This window comes from Chelon labrosus, assembly GCF_963514085.1.
Source record: "Chelon labrosus genome assembly, chromosome: 12".
Lineage (NCBI taxonomy): Eukaryota > Metazoa > Chordata > Actinopteri > Mugiliformes > Mugilidae > Chelon > Chelon labrosus.
Window position 1 is genome coordinate 5,773,731 of NC_140345.1, and position 27,570 is coordinate 5,801,300.

Consider the following 27,570-nt stretch of genomic DNA (forward strand, 5'->3'; position numbering starts at 1 on the left):
GTTAACCTTTAAACTTGTTTTTCCAAACTAAAACAGAAAGATGTTTCATGTAAAAAGGTAAGAAAATCTACCCTTGATCTTTTTTTCAAAGAAAGATACAGTGACGAAGTCATCAGGCCCTTTGACAGGGAGATATCCTCTAATTTGTAGCACACAGTCTGAAAGAACCACGCCTCAGAGTGTAAAATTAGAATTTATAATTAGGGGGTTGTGGGGAGTCATTGTGGGGTCAGACCAGTACGGATCACAATCTTTGAGTTGTCACAGGACCATAAAAAACAAGAGTCACATGTGTGGGAAGTTATGAGCAATTCCATGTGTGGCATTTTTTTAAATCTTCTTTTTTGTTTTACAAAAAAAAAGAAAAGAAAGAAAAATTACCTCATGGTTGTATGATGGAGCTTAATAAAAGTGTTTTTGTGGAACATTATGCTGTGACAAAGAAGTTGACCATTGACCTTCAGGATAGTTATCACTTCATCGTTTTATCCTATTACACAATTCCCAATGACATTTTGTCACAGTTTAAATTTGTTATGGCAAACCAAAAAACATGTTGTTTTGAAGTCACAGTGATTACCACCAAAATCCAATCAGCTTGTCTTTGAGTCCAAGAGATCACATGTGCCCAATTTTAAGAAATTCCCTCAAGGTGATCCTGAGACATCACGTTCGGACAACCTGACAACATAATGAATATTTAATAATTTTCCATTGTTTGCATGCCCAGCTTCACAGAACTGATACGGATGATTAACATAAGCATAAAGGTAACAGGTAAAAGACAACACAACAGAAACTTTTTGTCATTTGTTACACTGACTTTCTTATAAATATCTTGCTTATCAACGCTGAATCATTTAAATGATGCATTGTATCAGGAGGGTGGTTGTCAGATATCTGAATCTCCAGATATCTGAATCCCCACCCCACGTATTTGCACATTTGCTCTTCAGAAACCATCAGTCTGATATTTGCATGCCCATTTCACACCACAATTTAGAAGGAGTGAAAGAAGGCATGGTTTGAAATTCTCTTGAAAGTAGTTTTTTGTTATTGATGTAGCTATTTCTTTCACTTTCTTATACACAAACATGTACAAATGGTTCTGGAGTGACAAAACTAATCCTCAGATGAAACACAGGCAGGCTGCTTGATCTGTGAATATGTGCCTGCCCAGTATTTGGGAGCCTGGTGCAGTTTGCTACCTGTTTAATGATTGTGGAATTTGCCCAATAGATCATTTCTGTAATTTCAACACAATTTCCTGTGATAAAAGCTTATATAACAGGGTGAACGCTTGCTCTCCTGCAATAGGTAAGACTGAAAACACCACAACCGCTGCAAGTGTACCGTGACTGTTTGGCTAAGTATTATTCACAATATGTCACAGGCACAAAGCTATCTGTCATACAAGGTGGTGCTTCTGTCAACAATGCTGTGCTTTAATGTGCGGGGCACTTACTGATTAACCATAGTGACTCACATGATAAGATGTAAGGATCCTTCCATTTACAACAATACAGCAGGCAGCTGCATCCAGGGTAAACGTCACTCCCACTTGTTGAGTCATGACAAGAAATGAAACATCAGGACTGGAGAAAGGGCCTGCCCTGTAAAATAGGGAAGTGTAATTTAAGAGCTGGGCTGGTCCTTACCCTGTTCGGTACTGCTGTATAAGGGTTTGCTTCTTAGGAAAACTGACATGTTTTGTAGCTCACTCTGACTTTATGCAAAATATCTACCACACAATGATTCCTCTTATCACAGTGATCTGGTGTGGAACACATATTTAACATTTTAGGTCTATCTTGGTAGATTCATTGATTAATTGGATGACTGACTGAGAAGAATTCAGCAGAAAAAGCTCTAAAAGTAGCAGACAACACTTAATGAAATGCAGAGTTGTTCATTCGGCATATACAATACACTCAACAGTAGTATAATTTTACAAATAATGGCAGAATATAAGCAGCAGAGACAAAGGGCCCTGCTGGGATCTACTCTCCACTGCCTGGACTTCTCTCTGGTCTCGTTTGAAGTCGCTGGAGAGAGGCAGGGAGACAAGAAGGGAGGGAGGGAGGGAGGGAGGGAGGAATGCTTTTTGGGGGGGAGGCGGGATCTTGTGACTCACCAGCAACTTCCTCAGTAGTAGGACAAAAGTAGCCGGCAAGCTGCATCCTTCTTCGCCGCAGAGCTTTGACTACAGTCAGAAGAAGCACAAAAGTTTCACAGCTGGCCGGAGACGCTCCTGAGCCGTCGGAGGAGCGATCTGTTAACCGATCCCGATCTATCAGCTGGCAGAGAGAGAGAGGAGCGGCTTGTGAAGGTGCCTCCAGACTTCAGACATTACTCCTGGTAGGACTTTTTATTTATAGGCTACCTACTTTGACTTAGTGTTTTTTTTTACGTTTACAGTGATCGGCTTCACACTTTACAAAACAATGGATTCACATGGATAGACAGCTGTCAGGAATGCAATTAGAAGAGTTTATAATATTTTATGGATAAGTAAACTTTTCATTTATATACACCATAGTAATTATAGCTGGAAAAGTCACAGAAAATCATTGAAGTCAATGAAGTTGTTAAAATTAGCTACAGCCATATCTACAAATAAATAAAAAATAATAATAGTTGTCGGAATAATGCGGTTTTTTATTCAAAAGATCATTTCCGAGACTTTATTATTGTTTTCATAATTACTATTACTACTGGTGCTTGCACTGTAATCTTGATCTATTAATGTGGCTATAATTTAATGCCTTAAGATCATATTTACTCTGCAGAGACTTTTAGCTGTCTGGTAAAAAAAAAATGTGAGTGTAAAGATGAAAGCAGGCATGGGCTTGACGTTATGACAAGCCTTAATACTTCACACCTTAATCAAACACAGAGCCTGAGGGAAAACCTGGGAAGTAAAACCCACACAACACAAGTGAGGGGGGATTTTCTGCCGACCTGTGTGTTTTTCTGCCTTCCTCGTTTCTGGCTTTTTCTTCTTTTCCTGTCACACAAATCACAGTCTCTCACCTGCAACTCGTGCAACTCTGGCAAAATAAAATAATCAAGCAACATCCTCTCAGCGGAGGAACAGATTAGCTTGTGTGACCCACTGAACTGTGTGGAGGAAGGATTAAGGAACAACTGGTGAGTCACAGCAATTCCCAGCTGAGCAACGTGTGAAGGCCCCAGACAGCAAAGTCCCTGAGGCTGAACTTGTCTTCGCTCCAGTAGCAGGAAGAGGGATATGGCAGAATGTGTCTGGGATGGGTATATCCAAAAAGCACTGAAGAATCGCAACTGGTCTTGCAGAGTTTCTCGAAAAAGAAACTCTACAAGTTCAGTTGCCATTCTTTAGCATTTTTTAGATTCACCACAACCTGTGTGACTGAGAACCTTCACAGGCATCTGGGATGGGTGTGTCTCTGCCGTAGATTCTGGGTTTGTTATGGGGATTCATCATCCCATCATTGTGCTCAGTAGTAGTAACAGCGTCATCTCTGTGACGACTGTTTGGCATTTCACCTGTTGCGTCATGTGGGTGCAGTGGGCATGATGGAAAAGCAAAGTGTTCAGGCTTGTCCAGTGGGAAAATGGTGCTTTTTTTCTCTTTTCCTTGCACAAGAGTACTGACCTATTTTGTCTTGGCTTTTATTTGGAAGCACTTGCAGGGACATGAAAACAAATTTGGCATTTGCTCGCAGAAATAGATACAAATTTTGGATATTAAAAGATTCCTCGATTCCTTGAAACGGGCATCACTAACATCTTGGTCATTTGGGGACAGCAGAAACAACACTGACGTACCCACTGGCACATTTGGTAGAGGCAAGGTAAGTGGAGTGGAACAAATGTATCTATAATATATAATATTCACTTTCCTTTTAGAGTAGTTTTGCTCTCTGTAAGCTCCTGATGGAATAAAAAGTTTGTCTAGATGTCACACATTCTGCTAGTTGTCATCTTTGTCTGTTCAGTTTTCAGCAGACAAAGGAGTTGGTATATCAGGTATATATTGATCTACTGTTAAAGATATTTCCTCTGATTAACTCTAGACTGGAGGATTAACTTGGAGATTGAATAATTATTCAAGATATAAAGGACAGTATTTTCTTAAACCCAATGTACAGTATGTCTTAGCTATTGTTGAAATCTTGAATAATGTAGTGGCTGATATTTGAACAAATACTCAGAAATGTTTCCCGTCTGTTAGCACAGACCTTACACCCTGACAACATTTGGTCTCTGTGGAATCACACTGTGCTTTCACCACTGACAAGTTATTTTTATGCGAGCTCTCTTGTCACTGTAACGAGCAGAAATGTTGCCAAAGCCAAAAAATCTGTCATTCTGTCCCATTTAGCATCTGGGAAGCTTGCCTTGACAGAGCCACGGGCTCTATAATGTATTTGTTTGTTTTTTTCCCCTCTTCCTCTCTCTCCTCTCTATTTCATTGACCGTGGTCACATTCTCTGGAGGTCTCAGTGTTCTCCAAAGGTTAGCCCCGCATGGTGGCTGGACCGAGGCCAGCTCTAAACTGCAGCGGGACTGCAACTAAATGACTCGGACTGGGTTTGTGGCGGGTTTTATGTGTTGGCACCATTTGAACCCAGGCCAACAATAATGATGGAGGAATCGGCGGTCAAGTGTTTGCAGGTGGTTTAGGAGCAGAATTTAGATTTGTGTTGAAGTCGTTCTCTTAAACCATCATGCAGCTGTCTGTCTCTGTGGTGTTTCAGAGGGCATGGGGCACAGTTTGTGCTTTTTGTGATTACATCACGCTACATACTGTAGCGCTACATTCACAAAGCATGTGTATAAGCCTAATTGCTTGAAGTTTTACTACAGATTCTGAAGTCTCTTCACTCGTTTCAAATACAGTTAGTCAAGGCATGTGTTTTATATGTGAGTGTTCTTTGTGTCCTGTTTTGGCTCAAATACGGACAATTTGAACGGCTATGAGGGAGCATACTTTGCTTTCAAACTCCTTCTCATGTTGTTCCAACCAAATTTAAAGAATGCAACCCAATCCAGATTTGAGCTACTTCATGTGATTAAAGAAATATCACATCTGTGCTAAATGCAAGACCAAATAAGGCAAATTCAAACCCTCACGCTTTGGTGTTAATGGAACCTTTTAGAAAAGCAACTTTCATGTTCCCATGTGATCTGCATCTGTGACTAAAATTAAATTTTTCAAATTTTAGATCCACTATATATAGACTCAGTGTTTGTTTTTTAGTTTTAAAGTGTGTCTCTCCCATTGGTAGTCATTTCCCTCCTCGGTAGGATGTAGGGGCGCGTGGCTGGCAGCAGGAGTGTGTCTGCATTCCCTGAAAGTGGTGAAGTGACCTCAGATTTCCTGTGCAGGGTTGGCCAGGTGCTGTGGTGTTATTGTGATGGTTGCAAGACTTCCTGCATGCATGCTTTGTTGGTAAATGTCTGAAACTTGATCCTTTCAGGGCCCCTTTGGGAGGCAGTGTGCCCCCCTCACAATCCAGTCATCTTGCCTCACTCACCTTCCCTCTCTTCTTTCTCTCTGTGGCATTCTCTGCCACAGTCTTTACTCCATGTGAAATTTTATGAAAAGGGGAACATAAACTTTATATAGGAAGCTAAGGAGTGTGAAAGGTAACTGACTCTGTACTAATGGGGTAATTATGTTCCTCTAGGGATACAATTACAGGTCTATACCTAGTACTTACCTGCTCCTCTCAAAGGAAATGCTGTTTTCAGAGGAAATACCACATTGTAAGCACAGAATGGCAGATGCCTCACAACCACACATTTACTAGTTTAATACTAACTAATTATATGCCATAAAAGTATGTTGCTAGGTTTTGCCTCACTCCACCTTTCACCTGGTTTATTCCACATTCTCACATCTGTCTGTTATATTTGTTACGCATTGATTTAATGGATACTGGTTCAGCCTTATCACTGTTTCCTCTGCACTGTCTCGCATGAAGCAGATGTTGTTTGGCTCCTGGAAGCCTATCCATTCACTGATGCATTATCATTTTCTGTCTTGAGTTGCTGAAGTGTAGGTGACTCAGCTGTGACTGTTTCCCTGCACCCTTGCCTAAAGGTAAGGGTAGGATCATCCCAAAAGAGATGTTAAGCACGTACAAATTCACAGGACTTGATGAAAGAACTTTTAGCAAAACGTGCAGCATTCACCAATGTCTTCATTGTGTACCTAACCTTCTTTCCTGGAAACGAGATCTCAGTTAAACCAGTATTTCCTTAGAACTCCCTATCCTCTGCTGTGATTTGAACAAACCTTTGCCAAAAAGTACACGCACCTTTCTAGAATTGCATAATGTCATGGTTTGCTCAATACGTTGGCACCCATTATCAGTGGGAACGTAACGTAACAGTGCATTTCTTCACTGAGAAAAAATGCTGCAAGTCACATCAAGGAGCGAGAAGAAGAGAGAAGGGCGAGGGAAGTCAAAATCTGTGGACAAATTGCAGTGGTTTTATACAACTGGTAATGCAATGTGTATTATACATTCATATAACTAATGGTTATGTTGGACTGTGGCTAAATCATAGGATAAGCTATGGTTAATGGAGGCACTTGAGGAGAAGAATGTTGAGTGAGGAGAATTTACCAGAGCACAGAGTAATAAGAGGTTATTCCACCCCGATACGTGTATGCGAAGAGACTTGACGAAGAAAAGAGTAAAGGCTCACACTTCATACTCTAACCCCACATCTTTATAGCTAGGATGAGAGAGAAACCTTTGGGATCATATTGTTATTGAGGGAATTTCTGGTCCACTGAGGCTGGATGACATTGCTACCCACCAATGTTAAATGGGGACTTGTACCAAAGATTAGCAAATCTAGAAGCAGCCAGTAGCCCACATACAACTGACAAAGTGGTTTTGTTTCTATGGCAGCAACAATGTCGTCATCCTCCCCATTGGATCTTCTTGTACACTGGCTTAATTGGGCAATAATTTGAGAGCATGTGGCAAGCAGTCCTCACCACGAGTGACACACAGCAGGCATCAAACAGGGCAACAATGCCTGAAGGTCAAAATGCCACCTTTCAAAACACTGTAACCCCCCAGAGAGAGTGGGCTGTTAACAAAACATTTCTCCACACAACATGCTAGCAGGGCTCTGTTCTCATAACAGATGTCTTGGAGAGGTAATGAAACCTTGGCTCTGTGTTTGTGCACTGTTTGTTCCACTATGCCACTACCACATCTGCACCTTAACCTCCTGCTGCTGTGGTAGTTGTGTCTTTATATGGCTTGTAACTTCAGTTTGCCAACTGCAAGGGTGTTGATTGCTTCCCAGATACTTAAACAAGTTGACTACCACATCTACAAAGAATGAACCTAGACTTTTAAACCAGATAAAGTGCACTCAGACGAGTTTGGGTGTATGGCAAGGTGTTGTACATTCATTTTTTATTTCAGTGTGTACAAATACTCTTTGTTGCACAACCCATACATGAACCATAAGGACTTGACTTGGACTGCATGAAAAGCTGTTACTTGTTCAGATTAGAAGTGTATTATCTTGTCTCTGATAAATACAACACTGTTTATTTGGAGTGCAGCTGTGTGAGAGAGCATTCCCCTCTCTGAAAGTAAACAGTAAAAGCCTGTACTGAAGCATGATGAAACTAGCAAGTGATCAAGAATGTGGTTCCTCACGCAGAATGTCTTGCGCCATCTCCCTCCGTCTTCATTCTTTATGTCTTTTGCTCACTAGTATTTACAGGCACATGTTTACTTTATCTCACCCTCTCACTTTCGTCTCTATGGTTCTGTTGGAGAGACAACAGCCTCTGCAGAGCAGACAGGCTGAGACAAGCCAGACACGCTACATGCAGTGAGGCGAAGTGGATTTATGTCAGTCACTGAATTGAACTGTATATGACAGTTGTGCCCTTTTCTAAACACACAGAGGAGAGTGCATTTGGCACTGCTCGGGCACACTTTTGGCGCTAATTTGTAAAGCTGTCAAAGTAGCATTGAATAGGAGTAGGAAGTGGGCAGGATGTTTGCATGGCCCGCTTTGCTTCCCTGTCTTCTCTCCCCTTCATGGCATACTGAGCATCCCACATGCAATGCATTGAGGCGCCATAAATGGCAGAAAGTGTCCTTCTTGTGGCTATAAAAGGACGTCAGCCCCCCAACAAGAAGATGACCATGATGTATGACAGGGAAGAGTAACAGGGAGCTAAGGAGGGATTTTGTGGCTTCTTCAGTTGTAGGTAATAGAGTGACTGAAAGGATGAGATGGAGAGGAGTGGCCAGAGTGCACTATTATGGCCTGCAGGCACATCTATCAACGGGCTGAAAGGTGTAATTGAAGACAAATGCAAGTCCGTACCGTGTAAAGTTTACACTGTGAATCGCCTCTTCATCTTGCAAGTGCTTCTATAAATCTGTAGAAATTTCAACAACTATTTGCTCTTATCACAACAAATGTACACGAGTAGAAGAACATGTTGCGACTCCCAAATTGCATTTGGCTTCATCTCTCTCTCACCTTACGCAATTAAATTCCTGGAAAGGGGTGCAGTGAGATCATTACAATGAAGCACTGCTTTGTTTGACAGCGCGTTCACAACCAGCAGATCGTATTGAGCTCAGGATGTTTGTACTGATCGGACATAACTCAGTCCAGAGTGAGCTCATTTACATTTAACACAGATACTAAATGATTCACAGACCTCCAGATCCAGAGAATCTTTTAGGTGTTGTTTTGCTTTGACTGTTATTTAGTATAATCATCTGCTGCTGAAAAACCCTCTTGATACAAAAACCATCAGGGCTGTAGCAATAACATCTTTTTTTGTCTTTTACCAGGCTCCAAATGTGACTGAAAATGGAGCAATTTAAACATGGTTTCCTCCTTTGCCAAGTGTATTTCTAGTATGTCTGTTTATCTGAGACATATGAACTCAAATTTTGGAAAAAAATAAACAATTTTAGATATACGGTAATACTAATACTATAATCCATGGTACTTTATGATATAAACACCAAGCTGTAGAGATTCTGTCTCTGCCACAGCTGGAAAAGCACTGATGGGCACATACAATAGCCCTTGGTGCAGTTCATGTGGTACAGCAATGCATATACAGATGGCAAAATGAAGTAGAAGAATAGTTACTCGGTGTGCTTTTGTAGCAATTTAATTTCACTTGACTGGAAAAAAATTACAGATGTCTGAACCTCACTGTCGTCAGTCGTAAAGAAATACATTTTTGTGTCTGTGGAAACGTCTCTCCTCCTGCCAATCATAACCTTTTATCTTCTGGAACGTCACTATAGTCAAATGTGGATTTCTCTTCTTGCAGTAAACCATATTTGTGGGCGATCCCTTATCTGAGCATTTGGAGTTATTGTGCAGTTCTCTGCCTCTATGGCTCCAAATAGAGCTGTTTCAGTAGAATTATGTGACAGCTAGCAGCTTGCTGTACTGTACATGTCTTGGGCAGTCGGCCAAACCACCTACAGAGATGGTGCTTGACTGCATTAGCAGCAGTAGAGTGCAAATGTAACACATCTCCGCCACCAGTCTGCACAGAGATGTTATATACATGGACATAAACAGAAAATGCTGACCCAGCGAGTAGCACAAGCAGTTCAACCAAGTGGCAGGCTGCTCATATTTGAATATAAGAAGTGATATTTGTTATTAGGAACATTCATTTGAAGCAGCAAAAAATAAGGATGAAGGAAGCTGGTTAAGACCAGGTGTAGAGTTACATTTTCCCACTCCACTGAATGCCACCCAAAACAGTACATTCTGTTTACTCCAGTCCTCTGAAGAATCTGGCAAACATCACTAAATTGTTTTCTTCTTTACTTGTCCTAAGGTCCCCCATACGTTTGCAATTCTGCCAGTCCTTTAATGGGCCTAAACATTCAGCTTCAAACAGAACCACATCCAATGTTGGCAATGGAAATTAGATCAATGGGTAAAATGCGGGCCAGACGGTGAGCAAAGTACAGCAGAGAGCCAATGACACAAGCACCATGACTTCACTGTGGAAGTATTCAACCCCCCTTAAAACCCCTCATCCCTCATCCCATCACACGCATTCTCAACACTGGTGAGTGGAAACTGTTTAAGGCTTAATGATTACTGAAAAAGAATGGAGGAAAAAGTGTCCTACAGTATGAGATTCATTCATGCACAGTGATGATTATGGGTCTCACCGTGTCATGCTTTTGGTAATCGGTCAGGGGAGTTTTGCTGGGTGTATGCACAGCACTGGGTGCCATGAAGCTTTTGACCTTCATGCACTTGTGCCACCGGATCCTGCTGGCCCAATAAAGAAGACAGAAAAAAATATCTTGTTAATTTACATGATGCTTGACATACATTTACACTTCACTTGATTGATGAAGAGGCCATACAGCCAAGCCGAGAACCTTCAGTATACTTTTCAGTTTGTTTGCGTCTGTTTTGTGTTCAGCGCTGTTCGCAAATCCCTCTAGCCAAGAATTCTCCTATATAGGAAAGCGGAGCAGGATAAAAGCAGAACGAAGTCGGACAACAGTCAGGTGAGAGTTAATAGATTGAAAAAGATAGACGGGTCTGCTTGGGAAGCAACATAATTCAGCAACGCTATCAGTGTTTACCAAAGCACCTGTTTTCACATTGCCTCTCCATTTAACAACTGCAGCTGGGACTTTGCATTTTATCACTGATAATGAATTAGGTGGAGAAGATGAATGGTGTTTTGCATGGCTGCATGATAAAGAGATCCCAGCGTGTGACACTCTGAGATAAGGACCTGACGGATTGCAGCTCTGTTCTGGCAAAGTCAAGAAACTAGCTACAGGATTTCTGAACTTGGAGCTATTCCTGAGCCTCAAATGAACCTCAGATAAATCCACTGAGATCTGTTGTCTATCAAATGGAGTAATGTTTTTTGATACCACTGCTAATCGGTTTTAGGTTAGTTCATGTTTACATATATCATTATCACTACACTGCTCCCCTGTTCTTCTGCTGAGTGATTTAACATGCCATGCTCACTGCTAGGTTGCTACACCTATCTCATTCCGGCACTGTGGGTGGATGCTAAAGCTCAAAGCACAAATGACAAATAAGAACTAGTTACACATAAAGGTGCAAGTTCTGAACCTACACTGGAAGAGAGAAAAAAGGAGAAAAGGGTAGGTGGGTGAGCGATTGGGGGACGAGGCGAGCCAAATGTGGAGGCAGTCCTGGACACATGGCAGCATGATTTATGGACACCTTTGAAGTGAGCTCATTGCAGCCACACGGCCTGCCTGCTGCATTTCAGAGCCGAGACATTCTCCTGGCAGCATGGCGAGAGGGATAAACGACCTTCAGGTCACTAACCTCCATTAACATATACACTTCCTGATTTTGTTGCAATTCATCAGTGTGTTTGTTTTTCTATAAAAGCGTGCTGCCATAACAACGGATGGACATGGGACTTGCTCCTATTTGAAGGTCAAAGCAAACAGGGAGACTGTCAGAGAGGAAAAGGAGGTGGTCCCTTTCTGGATCTTACAATTTGGGTCACAAGAGATATGTTCCTCCACAGTTCTTTTTTTTTTTTTTTTTTGCATCAGTATGCAGAATTATCAACGGAAATTTATAGTATCTTCACTAGAGTCTGAATGGAAACAGATTTTTATCGTCCCTTGCAGTTTGCATCTCTCTCTCCAGTAGTCTCACCAATGATGACATCATTGTTTGAATAAGAAAAGCTTCCATCTCCTGGTTGGCTTGTGATGGGTGAGGGGTGAGGACTAAGGACGGTAACTTGGCAGCAGTCAGTTCCAGTTCATCAGTTTAGTTTGAATTCATCTCAGCGTGTTTGGACTGTTATTACTGAGATCTTCCCTGCTTTGTTTGAAATTCATTTCCTAAATATATCAGATTGTTTGATCTTATCAGCTTCATTTATGTGAGCAGAAAAGCTGGGGATCGTGAATATGAGAGGTAATTACGCTCAACGGGCAGTCCCCGCAAAGAGATGCAAACAAACTGTGGGTGTGTGTGTATGCAGCTGTTCACTGTGTGTGCTCTTTGTGCACAAGTCACTCATTGTCCCTGAGTTTGGCTGCCGTATTTATTTTTTGTTTGATCCCTTTATCTACCCTCAGCTTTACTTGTTCATGTGTGTGTGCATGCATAATAGATGTGTGACTACTTTTACACGTGGCTGCAGGTGTGTCTTAGTGACTTTGTCCTTCTATAAGAGTGTGTTTAGACATAACACGCCTGTTTTTCATTGTGACTGTGTCTTTCTGAGAAGTCCCAGAGATGTCTCTGTTTGGGGTAACAGGAAGAAGCACAGTGTATGTGTATATGTGTGTGCACACTGGCTTATACTCGTCTTTGTTATCAACCCGGCACTGGTGGAAGGGACAATTGCCCAGTAGGAAATGAACCTGTACTTGAGTCTCGGGCCAAATACCATGGTAAAGGAAGAAGACATTATCTTTTTATAACAGGAAAATGGTACACAGGGTTTTTTCAGAGGTCACTCGACATTATCACATTTATTTTTAGATCGATGGTTTTATGCTTTAAGATTTTACAGTGTGGTTATTTCCAGTTATGCATTTAACTGCTCTGTACTGTTGGATTGTTGATTTATTTTGGTTTGACCCTTTTTTCAACATGTGCATTACAAGAAATAGTCTGAAATCGCCTTGACTTGCTTGAGTTTGGGAATGTTTTAATATAATACAAGTTTCCTGAGGGATTCAATATATTTTATGGCATAACACATCAATTTTCACATTGCCACAGCATCCCTAATAAAACTCTGGGTTGTGCCCTCAGTCAGTGCTCTGCAGGAAGAAACGAGAGCTACACGTCACTGCCAAGAGGTTTATGGTCCTGGGGAATGAGGGCACTGTTTACAAGTTGCCATGGAAATGTCTCTGAGAAGGGAAAAAATGGCTTCATATACTGGAAATGACTTCTAAGATATTCGTCCCAGCCGGTTCACATTTGGCAGGTCTGCCTCAGTTTTCTAAGCCAACGTAATACTTTTTAATACATGAACCCATCTTCTCAGGGTTACAGAGTCAACAGGGGAGAGAGGTGAGTATTTTGGTGTGCTGCGGTTCTGGAAGATGCTGTAATTTGTGCAGCTGTCATCAAGAATGTAGATTAATAGTAGTCACTTCCTATATTGTATACCACCTACGAAAGCCCTCTGCACACAAGTGACTGGAAACATCCACGTGCTTCTATCAACACAGTGAATATTCATATCTGGGGATGGTGGGGCATATGTTTAAACAAAGCAAAAAAAAAAAAAAAAAAGCCATCTTGTCGGGGCATTAACCACAAGGTCAGGTGCCATCGCTGCAGCCACGAGCCACAAGTCTGTATGGGTTATAAATAATTGCTTGCAGTTGTGGCCGTGCACCACACAGTTGTGTGTGGCGTGCTTCGATTGCCGAGTGTGCAGCCTGTGAAACCTTAGCCCAGCTCCTTGGTGTCCCGTACAGTTGTGCTGAGTCAGCAACATTAGGGGACCACCTGGGAATGACCAGGAGTCTGCAGGAGCCATTTTGTGTTGTGTTTGGTTTGCAGTTAACCCTTAGTGTTTAGTCAGTGTGTGACTAATAGCTACAAAGCTAGTGTGGAAACAGCAGTGGTCAGAACATGCTAAGGTGAAAATGGCGACGCAGTCATTATTATCATTTTTACTGGGCTTTCTCACCTATTTGTTACGTTTATATATTTTAAATAACGTAGACATACTGTGCAATTGTGTAATTAGTTGTTTAAGTAGTGGAGGTAGTAGTCACGTTCCTCATAAAAAAAAAAACTTCTCTCAACACACCAGTCATTTAAAACAGAAGAAGCTATATGGATGAACTGCGAAACATCTTTAAGAGACCCAACAAGACCAGACAGAATTAGGTATAGGATACAGTGGGCATTTATTTGTGATATTACATTTTTTGAGTCTTAATGTAATGACAAATGACAATTTTCCTCTTAAAGAGAACACTTAAAGACAGTATTAGAGCTTGCTTTAGAGTCAGTAGCTATGCCACACATATTTCAACCAAAGTTCAACAATAAAGACATAGACATAGCAGGAAGGCATGAATTAGATAAATATCCGTGTCATTATGATAAGTTTTCTGTCATATCAAAAAGCATAGACAACAAAGCTCTGCAACTCCATAGGTCAAAGACGTGTGCCTCAAATCCATGACAGGACGTGTGCCAAATTTGCCCCTAAACCTTCTGGACTTAAAGGAGTTTGTTTTATTTATAAGAACGTTTGAGGGGCATTTCTCCATTAGGGACTTGAGAGAGATCTGCTGAGTCATGAAGCAAAGGCGCAACGATGCAGACAAAAAATGTTATTTTTGTTTTGCCACTGAAGATATTGCATCAGAGGGACTCTTTCTATTCCCTTTCTGGACGTTGGTCTTGTGAAAACAACATCCTCTCCTGGGGCTTGCAAACCAGTAACTGAATCACCCTGCTTGCAAGTGGAAGTACCCTGACCTCACCAAGCATACTTCTTATTCAGCTCAGTTGTGAATGGAAACTGAGCTCTCGTACACATGCTGCCTATACTGTATGCGTAAAGCAGGGCACATTCAAACAACAGCACACAAAACAAAGCAAGTGTTAAAATGAAGAAAGTTCTCCGGTAAGCAGTGGATTACTGAGGGATTCCCTATTCTTTGGTTCACAAGCTTAAGGAAGACCGTGAGGATGCGAAGATAGCGGGAAAGATAGCCTTGTTTGGGCACAAATCTACCATGGGAAACTTTGGAGTAACAGGGTTCCAGGGAATAATGGTAGTGTTTGTTTAAAGAGAAATAATATACTAAATATTCTCATACAGCTTCACAGAGGCCTTAGAATGATTGCACTTATTTATTCTAAAACCAGCAGCCACCTCAAAGCACTGAGTCAGACCCTTGGTAAATGTAACTGTTGCCCTGTGATCTTTCAACACATTTCTTGGGTTTCCTCTTTAAAATTTGATTAATTTGTTGTATACCGCCTGTTTATCACACATTCTTTTTAACTCAGTTGTTTCACATTCCTCTCCTCTCTCCATGCTGTTTACCACCTCAAATTGTTTCAAAGATCAACCAGCAGATTGTCAAGATGTGCTTTCAAGATTTGCTTTCTCCTTTCTCACTCGCACTCCAGTTTTCCCTCTGCCATCTAAACATTTACCGGCAAATACCAGCACAGAGGAAGAAAGAAAAAAAAAAAAAAGACAACCTTTCTCGCATTCTCGAGGCAGTGACTCTCCAAAACCTCCACTGGCACACAGGAGTTAACTGCATAGTTTCTCCAATGCAAACCAGATGTGAAGCACTAATGTATGGCAGTGTTTTTTTTTTTTTCTTCAAAGGAAGACAAATGTAGGCCAAATATGTAGTCTTTTGGCCATCCACACACAGTGGTATAAAAATAAATTCAGATTCATTTCAGTTCCAAACTTTCCCTCATGGCGGTTGGGGCAGTACTGTATGATTTAAAGTAATTGCAACGTTATTGTTTGGTGCCGGTGGAGTATTGTGGAGCACTGGGATTGAGACAGACTTCTGGAAAGAAGGGATGACGTGACGATCGCATTTTCAGCTGTACTCCTCTAAAGTTTTGTCATCCATGTGCACATGGAGTCCTCCTTGCGAGCACGTCCTCAAGTCTCCATTTGCCAAGAGACTGTCAGATCATGACAAATTTTTGTTGTAAGCATGGCTAAATGGACGTCAGTGCAATAGGCTTTTGCTTATCTTTTGTACTCATTTAAATCACCGTGTGAAATCCTTTTATTAAATGACTTCGGTACAGTTCTTTCAAGGCAGCTGATACTCACTTGTATCTCTTCTCTAATGCTGCAGACAGAATGAAGGCTAATATTAAAAAGCATCAAGTCATATCCCTGCACTTGCATGGTCATTAAAAGTTGCCAAGAAGGGACAAATTACAAAGGCCGCGGTGACATTTTCTGCTGCAGGTAGTCATTTCCGTCCTTTATGTTTATGGTGCTGGCTTTGATTTGAGCCTCCTGTCACCTCCCACTCCACACCAGGCGGTGTTTAAATGCTCAGGGACAATAACAGGTTAGTGTTCCAGTGTCTGGTCCTGCAGCCTGCACTCTGTCGTCAAGTCTGACCCAGGCTCCCACAGAAGAGCAGTCACAAGAGCCCCTGCAGCAACCCCTGTCTACTCCCCTCCACCCTGCCACATCTCACTCATTAGTGTACCTTTCTCAGTGTTGTTTCCTGGGTATGCATTCATGTTATGTACTGAGAATGTGGGTAGCACAGGCTTCCCTCTAATGCAACACAGAGATACTATGAAAATGACAACACACACACACTATGGCCACTGGTTATTTACCATTAGTATCACAACAGTTGCTGAGTGAGAAACCCATCATATAAGCTTTAAATGTTATGAGGATGATTGCAGGTTTGGTTTTCTGGCATAAAATCAGTGTCGTTTGACTAAACTGGCAGTGCTTTATTTTGATATTTTCAAGTAAGCAAAAGTCTTACTTAATATTAAAATTAAAATGTTTTTTTTCCATTTCCCCAACCAGTCTGTGAAAGTTTGTTTAAGAATACGCATTTGTCTATGAAGGGAGCTGTAGCATTATCTCCTTCATGAGCAATTTCCTCTTCTTCCTGTGATAAGATTCATTGCCTCAGTGTGTCCTTTTGATTACTGGACTTTATTTATCTGATTCAACAAAAGCCAACAGGAACCGCTCACCAAACATTTGACTAATTTGAAACAAATAGATTTCATTGCCCAGCTCTGGTGTTGTTTTACCACGTCCTTAACGGTTCTGGCCACTTTCAGTGATCTTCATGAAAACAATTAGTCATGTTGATGCGATTTAGTTTGCCAAGTGACTCGTCTCAGAGAATATGTGCATCTGGAAACTTCTCCCAAAGGGATTGACCTCAGTTGCCAGTTGCTTGAAGAAAAGCATGAATGTAATCCTTCTGGCACTGTGTCATAAACTTAAGTTATGAACCATTAAAGTCTCCATTGTCATTTCATGTCTTTGCCTACATTAGTCACCAAATGGAAAGTCTTACATTCTCATGAGGCGCTGGAATGAATAAGATCAGACATCTCGATCATCCTCTGGAGTGGCCACTTGACTGAGATACAAATGAACTTCATTGAAGTGTGGTTTTGATATTGTATTTGATTTTGATATGCTCAACCAGTCCCTAAAATGATATACTTAAGTGTCCAGTTCTGTACTTTTTCCCCATCTTAAAGTTGGCCAAAGAGCTTTACTGGGTCTGGAAGATGTCAACGCACCAGACAGGATGCAGTGTGATGGTATGTGTTTATCAAACTGCAGCTGTTTCACTTTTCCTCTAATTTCATTGAAGACATCACACTCATAGGGTTAACGTCCTGCTCTGCCATTTATTTCCCTCCAAATGTCACCTTTATCGCTAGTTTTCCTTCTCTGATTTGGTGTTTTGATTCTTTCATCACTCTGTTTCTGGGGCAAAAGGAAACAGTTGTGTGTTTTTGAAGGCAACCTGCACACTACTTCCTCTGGTGTGAGTCTATATGCTGCCAAAAATCCCGACAGTTAATAGTGATCGAGTGGCTTTTGTAGCTGCTACTCTTAAAGTAAATCAGACCGTACTGTGCACAGTAAAATCCACACTTCTTGAAGTATCCACTTGGATATAAAAGCACACTAGTCTTGATGGACCTATAAACACAGACATAAATGGTACTAAAATGGTTTCTTCTTCACTATATTGCTTGCAGACCTTCTACTTAAGCACAGACACAACTTTTGTTCCCTTTCCCACTTGGTATTAAACTAAGCCATTTTAAAATCAGCTGCCAATGCCTCAGTGGCAGCCTGTAACTGTTTCTACCACTAGCCATGCTGCCTTATCAGGGTGGATACTCTTGTACCACTTCCGCACTGTGGCTTTTTAATGTTTTAGATATGACATTCACACGCTAATCATGCAGTACCATAGCCATAAAATGTATTTTACTTGTTGTAAAGAAGAAAAAACATGTTGTTCTGCATCAACATGTTGTGGTCATGACGTTAATTTGAGGCTGATAACTGGGAATACGGGATGGCAGAAATCATTTTCTTTATGATAATAAGACATGTGGGACAGCGTGATGTTGCAGTGTGTGCATCTCCTTGTGCCTCTGTGGGTTTCCTCTGGATACCCTGGCTTGCTCTTACAGCCCAAATACATGCATCTGAGGTTCATTGGTGGATGGTTGTTTGCCTCTCTGTGTGTTAGCCTTGCTAACCCTGTCCAGAGTGTACACCGCCTCCGGCCCAGTGCCAACTTGGATAGGCTCCAACAGCTCGCAACCTTCCACAGGGATAAAGTGGTTATAGGTAATGGATGGTCAGATGGCTGAGTAGCCACAAATGTCTTTACATATATGTGTCGTTTGTGGTAGTGTATTTCCCTGTGCATTGCACAGCCGTCAGCGTACAGTGATTAGAGTGATCTATCGCCTCTATTAGTGTAACAAAGTCAAGTGCTTTGTCTAGCCTGGTAAAATAGATGTTTTACAGGCATATTCTTCAAAAGGACATTAGAGAAGGAGGAGAGCTGACTGATGTGTTCCCAGCAACTTAAATGGACTGTTCATGTGGAATTAACCAGAGTGTAAGCAAAGTTTGGGCTGGGATTAGCAGGCCTGCCTATGGTACCAGATAGAATCTCTGCTGGCTCTTCAGTAACCAACCATGATTATATTGTCAAACAGCAGCGTACAGTCTGCTTGCTTGCATTGGTCTGTTGGGGTGTTTTGTCTCAGAAGTTTTTCACCTACTCCCAGTCAGGGAGGATTGTAATGACTAGTAGAATGAAGCCTTGGCATTCCCCTGTTATCTTACAGCCTGATGTATTTTGCCCTTCAAGGAAAGATCACAGTGTCATTGGGAGTCGGTTTACTGTTCAGAATTTTGGGCTGTGGGTGGTGCAAGAGGATAAATCACAAATTGATGACAAAGTCTGCATTTGCATTCATTTAATAGTGACGGTTTTAGAAATCATCTTCTATACTATAGAAAATATACTATACTATATTTCCTCAGCTCACATCCCTCTGAAACAATATAGAGAGTGAGATGCACTGTAGCCTGTATTAAACAGGTCCCTATTTTGTGAAGCAATACTTTAATTAAACTTAGAGCGATATTTCTGAGCCATTGTCCTGTGTGGTGATTTCCTTGAAAAGCCCACACTTTTCCCAGGAGGCTGAACTCAGTCACAGCTCTGGTATCTGGGAAGGTTATTAACCCAGAGTGGGGTTCTTAGTCACTGGGCACTGGACATGAAGATAAGGGATGTCTGCCAGGAAGCTAACATATACAGTAGTAGATACAAAGCCCTGTGAGAACTGGCCTCCTAGATCCGTCTTCTCTTCTCTTCTCTTCTCTTCTCTTCTCTTCTCTTCTCTTCTCTTCTCTTCTTTTCTCTTCTCCTTAGTCACGTCTTCACCCCAGGGGTCAGATCACTGACGTCATGATCATCTCTGTGAGAGTATATCCCATCAGGAGTTCATTTCAGGCTCTGCACTGGCCAGACAAACGCTGGTGTTTGCAGTCAGTCTCTGACATGGAAATAGTACAAGACCTGCATGTCAAAACAAGCCCTTCAGCCAATGTTGTAAATAAATGTGTATTAGTTTGTGGAATTTTCACAGTTGATTGTGACATTCACATCTGTGTTTCAGTGAGTTGTCTTAATCTGATTGCTGGCAGACTGCTTCTGCCTCAATCCCACATTTCTGATTTGACCATGAAACATTGGCAGAGAGGGAAACTAGCCAAAGGTACATTTAAGGCTTATTTAAAAGTCTGTATTTCTCCAGACCTAAAAAGTTTCTTTACCTGCTTCTTTGCTTACATGGACATGTGACTGAATGCATATGAGTTTAGGGAGAGCAATAAATAGCTGCATTATTTGCTTTAGATATTAAATCTGACATCAGATGTGATGGCTTACTTGGTAAGTAAAGGCAGCAGATGCTATACCTACCAGGCACCGCAGATAACATTAAGGTCGAAGTGCTCTTTTCAGCTCTATACTTTGTTGATCTTATCTTGACGTTGTGGTTATGGGGGATGATGGGGACAGACTGAATTTATTGACGGATCGTTCGTCAGGTGTATAGAAACTAATCTCAGAAAGTTGCATATTCAGCACCTCGCTGTGCAGTACACAGACCAGCCACATCTACTTAATCTGAATCTTTGCCACAACTTCCAAGTGGGTATTATAATGTGTATAATCAAGATATATCCATAGATATATCCAGAGCTACTGTATACACATGGGCTCAGGGCTGCCAAGCATTTACACTTTATAATTTATGTCTTGAGGTCATTGAATGTGGTGAAAGTGCCTCTCCAGTTCGGGGAAGCAGTGTTACACTATCAGAAAAACAGTCACTGGGTTAGATATGAGGACTGGGAGCAGATGAGCTCTGCTGGATCTTGACTTTCTAACCCCAACTCATTAAGAGCTTGTGTTGCTGAAAGGGCTGAGTTCAGTTGAAACCTGAGAGTCTGGGACTAATGTTTTCTTTGATGATGGATTGTGTGTGATTTGGTTCATACTATTCCTTTTTTCTGTGTGTGTGTGTGTGTGTGTGTTTGCATTCCTGCAACATGCTTTATGAGTACTGTGCTTGTGCTCTTGCACCCATGGATGTTTTTGCATGGGGGTAAGACAAGCAGCACAAGGCCAGTTTGAAGTTTGATTGATTATTATATCAGCGATGATTATTATTGCTGGGTGGTGGGAAGGAATAGCCAGCAGTGCACCCTGCCAGAGGGTCGTATCACTTATCACTGGGCTTTCCTCCAGCCATGCTGTAATGTTTTGGCAACCTGATATTGTTGCCATAATGCTCTGACAGTATTATTCTGTCACTTTGTTGTGTGATCAGACATGATCAAGGGGCACACTGCACAGCTGAAACCATGTTCTTAGACAGTGTGCCTCCTGTTTCTGTGTGTGAGCATGCTGCACTTGCATCATTATCTTGAAAGGTCATGTTCAGACAGCTTGAGTTGTCTGCGCTTTTGACACACACATGCACACACACACACTTCATGGTATTTCTGTATCTGTTGGTGGTCTGTGCTCTGATCACACGTAGATTTTGCCTCGTAAATATTTACAGGTGTGTTGACTTCGTGTGCAAGGATATGTTGCTCCAGTCCCACTTAGTCACGACAGAGGTCGTGCAGTTTGTACTGTCGCGTTGTTCTTTTCAGATTCTGAGCAGTCAACAGTGACAGGAGGGTGTTTTACGAGTTACAGAATGAATGCAAGTGACAGCTCCTTCTTTTGCCCGCACCCTCTGCATCTACCACACTTTAATCACACAGCAATAAAACTTAATAGGCATTTTGCACTCCTTCTCTCTCACTCGTTTCTCTGTCTCTCATTCTTTTTCCACTTGCTCCCACTTGCACCGTGTGTTTTGTTTGAGCTCAGCTCCATTGCTGGTACAAGCCGAAGTATTTACAACATAAATATTGGCAGTGAAAGTCTGCACTGATGTCCAACTGCTGTGATGGAGGAGGTGACTGAATTATTCTTCAAGACTCGCCCTCCTTTTCTTCACTATTGTCCTCCCTTCTCTCCTTTTGTCCTTATCTCCTGCAGTTTCATTTTGTTGGCATTTATTCTTTAAAACACTTCTGACATGAGTGTCTACTTTCTGTGTCACAGACTTGCGGGAAATTACAATGGCTGACCGATTCGACTGTGACCACTGCAAAGAATCCTTGTATGGCCGCAAGTACATCCAGTCAGATGACAGCCCCTACTGCATCCCCTGCTACGACAGCCTGTTCTCAAACACGTGTGATGAATGCAAAGAACTGATTGGCCATGATGCAAGGGTAAGGCATTCATTTTGACATGACCGGACATGTAATCAGCTACGTGCTGCACAGCAACAGTAACTGCAACTGAAAAGAACATTTCTACAAATTCTTGTAAAATTCATTCAATTTCAATGTTTCTCATTGGGATGAATGACACATACAGTATGGTCACTCCTTTTCCACGCTGCCCCCCACCCAATAACGGTTTAAACAAAAGTAAACCACATCACAGAACCGCTTTTGCAGTGTTTGAACCAGCTTTGGATAGCTAAAACATCAGTTATGTCATGTTAATGATGTGTAATTCATGGTAAATGAGGCGTGTTCTATATATTTTCTGTGGCAAGACACCGTAAAGGCTAATTTAACATGCAATTTCCACATAAGCCAACAGACTAATTTTGTCTAACATTGTAAAAATTCTCCATGAGAGAACGTCTCCCTCTACCCCACAACCAAGTTAAAATTTAATCTTCGCTTAATGGAAAACACTAACATGAAGTGGATCATTTAAGACCAACAGATGCTCAGAATAGGGCATGCTACAGTGCTGGGTAGTTTGCTTAGCTAAGAAGGCCTGTGAGTTATCAACACCCTCATGGGTGGTGAGCGATAAATAAAGCCAACATTTTCTCGGCTCAGTGCCCTGTGGACAATCACTTCACTCCCATCCAAGGACTTTTAAAACAAAAGCATGCACATAAGTATACGCGTACTTGTTAGTACATATGCAAACTGCAAGTGTCAGTTTGACCCAGACCAGTCCAGCTCTCCTCTACGTTCCCATTGTAAACATGAACCTCTGTTCGTCCTCCTTTAGAAGACTGCAGTTCTCAAACCATAAAACATATGAAAAGAAATGTTTTGGAGGAAACCCATAATGACAAATGTGACTTCGTTTCAGTGACACATTTCTAACTAAACTAAATGACCTCCAGTATCCTTGTTGTCTTCCTTTGTTCTGCTGCCAGGAGCTCTTCTATGAGGACCGACATTATCACGAGCACTGCTTCCGCTGTTTCCGCTGTGATCGCTCATTGGCAGACGAGCCCTTCACCAGCCAGGATGATGCACTGCTCTGCAATGACTGCTACTGTAATGAATTCTCCTCCAAGTGTGTAGCCTGTGACAAGATTGTCATGCCAGGTAAATGGAAGCTGTAAGATATTTCTAAACAGGCACCTTGATGTTGCGAAATGTGGGATTTTTCCAGCTCTGAATGACTGTTTTTGCACCAGTTTAGTGATGTCATTGTTTAGAGAATATACTGAGATTAGAGTCGCAGGTTTCTGGCTTGACTGTCACCTGATGAACTAGCGTAGAGATCCATGAGGAGATTTGACATTATATTATGTCACTCACTAAGCCCTCCTTGTGCATCATTTTATTTTCCATGAAGCATGCAAATTGAAATTCAAAAATAGGCAAATCACTGTGGAAAAGAATGACACGGGAAACTCCAGGAAGCAGGGTACAAATTAAATAAAATAAGAGATCAAGCAGATAAATAAAGAAAAGAAGACAAAAAAGATGGGAGAGAGAAAGAGGCAAAGAGAATGGTCCAGAACTGAGCAGCACTCAGAGGTGAATGTGACACAGTAACTGCCATTCTGCTTGACTTGTTGATTGTTGGCCAGATCTCCAGGGCTGGCGGGCTGCCAGCTAACTGATATAACCAGAGATAAGCAAGCCAGTTTTTCCAATGTCCCTGCAGCAGCTTACACAGCCCTCATGAAGTTGCAAATTAGTCCAGGAAGACTACAACTTGTCCCTTTATGTCTATATTTTTGTTGCACTTGACATGAGTTCCTCAAAAGCTGTTTTGGTTACCAGGACCGTTGTGATGAAGCTACTAAAATGCCAGAGATGATTAAACAGATGTTGTGTTGTTGTGCAGTCTCAAACAATGGTCCTCTTCTTTTCTCTGCTGGAAAATTCTTTGACACAGACAGCAGCTCTGTTGTTGTCAGTGTTCACTGTGTGCAACTATTTGTACTGTGCAATTTGCTTCCACAGATTTGCAATGTTAGGATAGAGGTACTGAAATGAGGATTCCAGTTTGTGCTAATTTTGCACTCTACACCTTTGTTATGTATAATAATTATACTTTCTGTCCAGATATTTGGGGCTTTGTTGGCATCTTTTTGGAATGCTTGCAGAAAAAAAGCACACATTTTACATTGCAGCTTTTTTTTTGTTTTCTCTCTCAAGTACACACACCTAACAGCCAATATTGTCCCTCTCGAGCCACGGTAATTCCTGTGGGCGTATAATCTGGAAAAGTTTTTGATTAGAGAACACCACAGCACACAGCCTGGAGCAGGGAAACGTTAGCAGTCTGCAGAAAGCAGTAATGCAAAATGTCGACCCCACACGAACCACTGCGTCACTGTAGAATAAACCAACCAATATATTAAAAAAGTCAGCAGCCAAGAAACGTAAGATGGAATTGTTGGAGACGTAGCGGGGAAAATGGCATCATGCTTTTCTGGCAGGGGAAAGAAGTGTGGAGCCTGCGGTCTTATGATTTAAAATACAATTCAAATTAAGTGTTTTGTTTCCCTGTTCAAGAAAACCACAGAGGAATAGCAAAATCATCTCAACACTCCTATTAAGACTTGTAACTGATGCCAGCTCGCTGCCCTTTTATTAATTTTTCCCGTCCCTCTTTTCCTGCCTCCTCTCACATTTCTTTCCCCTCACTGCTGCAGGTACGAGAAAGCTGGAGTATGCAGGCTCCACATGGCACGAGGGCTGCTTCATCTGTCACAGCTGCGAACAACCCATTGGCTCAAAGTCCTTCATTCCTGACAAGGATGAGCACTACTGTGTGTCCTGCTACGAGGACAAGTTCGCTCCACGCTGCACGCGCTGTAAAAAGGTCAGTCAAGCTGTCAAATAATTTAGCACTTCTGCACTGGAAAACAAATGACGGACATGAGTGGCATCAAACCTCTGAGCACAGGAGTTGATTTCAAAAGTGAAATATAAGTATCTTCACATGACCTTTGACCTTTTTTTTTAAGACCCTGGCTAAAGGTGGCGTGACCTATCGGGATGAGCCGTGGCATAGGGAGTGTTTTGTGTGCACCAGCTGTAAGACGCAGCTGGCGGGTCAGCACTTCACCTCCCGAGACGACAGCCCTTACTGCCTCAAGTGCTTTGGCAGCCTGTATGCCAAGAAGTGTGAGGCCTGCGACAAACCAATCACAGGCAAGATTGCATCACTCACTTAATTAATTATTCAAAAATGATTCGTGATGAATTTGTGCTTCCTTCGGTGCCCCTCTTGAGCACTAAAGCACTGCAAGCTTGACTCTTAAGATTGGCAAGTCTTAGAGTCTTTTTTTATTTCAATTTGTGGTCTACAGGATTAAACTCATACATTTACTCCACTTCCTTTCCGTGAATCAAAGTATTTATGAAGGCTTCAAGATTGTATTTTCTCAGTCAAAGACAACGCAGGTTAATTTAGTCAAATAAATCCTTATCAAAAAAAAACACACATATTGTTGCGGCCCTGGAGCCAAATCACATTTTTTGTCATGCATATCAGATTTTAAACCAAAAAACTTCTATCCAAAGCACAATATATTTACATCACTTTTCTCATTTCCCCTGTCCCAGGTTTTGGAGGAGGAAAGTACATCTCATTTGAAGAACGCCAGTGGCATCAGCCATGTTTCACCTGCTCCCAGTGCTCCGTGTCACTCGTGGGCGCCGGCTTTTTCCCCAGCGGTGACAAGATCCTGTGCCGCGACTGCCACAGCAGCCTATAGAACAGTCATTTACCATACCGTTGACTCAGCCTTTTTTATAGCTTTTCAAGAACCACAAGTCGTTACCAAGGAAGGTAAAATAGGCTTACAAATGCCTCAGATCATTTTTATAAAAAGACATCAGTTCAGATAGATTTACCTGATGCTGTCATTTCCATCCAGGGGCTATAGAGTGCAAAATCCCAGTTTGATGCTGTGCTGTTTGCATGAACCACCCAAGATTTCCCCTCTAACCAAAATGTTAATGGAGTGCCTTAACAACAGCTTTACTTGTATAATATATACTGTTACTTGTCACTTTGCAGTAAATGTCTTAATTTTTGTTAAAAAAAAATAAAATAAAACATCACTTCAGGTGGAAGTCAACCTCCGAAGAGAAGACGCAGGACACTGAGACAGTACAGAAACCAGTGTGTATTTTAAAAAGTATGATTTAGTTACTGTTTAAATGCTCTTTTAACTGCAGTTTTATGCATTTTGAATGTTGCTTTATTTCTTTCTTGCTTTAGCATTTTGAACAAGTTACTGTATATAATGTCACAGAATGAGGCGTGACACTTTTGTTGAAAGCAAAAATGAGACCAATTGTAATAAATTTGGGTGGCAAAGTGAAAATGAGAGGAAGAAAACTGATGATGCTGATTATGCTCTCAGTAATGTAGTCAGTTTTGGTTGTCAGTACAGTTTATTTGCACTTTGGGTAAGATATACTGTTGTTACCATGTAATGTGCACATAATTACACATTTCACAGACATGGCACACACAGACCACTTTTTTTTGTCATGTATCCACTTATGAACTTTGCAATGACATTTATTTTACATAAAGTTTCATGTTATTTCTCTTTTTCAATCATTGAATCTTTATTTTATCATCATTGCGCAAAGAGCCAGCATTTGTAACCCCAATAGAAGCTGTAATGAAATGCATTACTGTTGCATGTCTTCATCTGCCATGATTTGCCTCGATAATTAAGTTGTTGTTAACGCTGTTAGTGTTTTGTTTTTCATTGTGAATTTGTAATGTGTTTGTGAATGAATATATCAGAAAAAAAAAAATACCTAATTTGATTATTTCAGCTTTGATGCTGGTGAGTCAGAGTTGGCAAATATACACGTTAAGATGGTAACCATTTAAACTTACTGTAAAACAGATAACAATTGTTATGGCTGAATGCTAAGTGATATGGCTTAAAGGTTAGTTTTATTTTTTCGAAGTCTAATTAAATAAATTCACACTGACTGATCTTTGCTGAGCAGTTTTTATATTCTGTGTGTCTTTTGTGGTTGTAATGAAATATCCATGACTGGTTTAAGAGCTCATAGCTTTCTGTGGGCTAGTGTTTACCGTCTAAGCCAGAGAAAAGCCCTTTGGTGCATTTAAAACGTCTTTCTAGGAAAGATCAGTGTACGTGTGTGAATTCAGGGGGAAGGGAAGAGAAAGGATCCATGCATGTGTAATAGGAGTGTGTGTTTGCATGTGTGTTCAAGATACGTGTGTGCGAGACAAAGACAGAGTAAAAGGGGGAGCGGGTGCACATCTGTGTGTACATCTCTGAATGGGCATTCATACACTGCTGTTTATGCTGAGTCGACTGTTTCATTGCCTTGTTGAAGCACACATACACAGACCTCCAGATACACTCTCCTGTCGGCATTGGTGAAATGTCCTCCTCCCTGCCTCTGTTTCAGATTTTTTCACCAAAAAAGGAAATGGAAAACTTGTAGCTGCATGGGGGAGGGCGGGTGGACTGGTGGTGGAAGTGGTAGAGAAAAGAGTGTGGGAGACAGAAAGGAGAGAGAAAGAGAGGGAGGATGTTCACATCTGGAGTTGCTCCATGGAGTTGCTCCATGGCACTTTCACTGTGGGGGTCAGCTCCACACACAGCCCC

At 41.5% G+C, this 27,570-nt stretch overlaps 1 protein-coding gene across 2 annotated transcripts; it reads left to right on the forward strand.

Moving 5' to 3' along the window:
• Positions 1 to 2,168: 2,168 nt before the first annotated feature.
• fhl3a (four and a half LIM domains 3a) lies at positions 2,169 to 26,925 on the forward strand. 2 transcript variants are annotated; one of them, XM_084557921.1, is made up of 7 exons: positions 2,169 to 2,358; positions 17,269 to 17,331; positions 21,741 to 21,913; positions 22,870 to 23,044; positions 24,610 to 24,779; positions 24,925 to 25,111; positions 25,526 to 26,925. In XM_084557921.1, the coding sequence occupies exons 2-7, from the start codon at positions 17,319 to 17,321 to the stop codon at positions 25,675 to 25,677; spliced, it is 870 nt and encodes a 289-aa protein (XP_084414047.1). In that variant the 5' UTR covers positions 2,169 to 2,358; positions 17,269 to 17,318; the 3' UTR covers positions 25,678 to 26,925. The 2 variants fall into 2 exon arrangements, with proteins under 2 accessions (XP_084414047.1, XP_084414048.1); XM_084557922.1 differs by lacking the exon at positions 17,269 to 17,331.
• The last annotated feature ends 645 nt before the right edge of the window (positions 26,926 to 27,570 follow it).

Coding starts and splice junctions, on each gene's coding strand:
- fhl3a (XM_084557921.1), top strand. Junction 23,045..24,609: donor TGACAAGATTGTCATGCCAG/GTAAATGGAAGC, acceptor TCACTGCTGCAG/GTACGAGAAAGCTGGAGTAT. Junction 25,112..25,525: donor CTGCGACAAACCAATCACAG/GCAAGATTGCAT, acceptor CCCCTGTCCCAG/GTTTTGGAGGAGGAAAGTAC.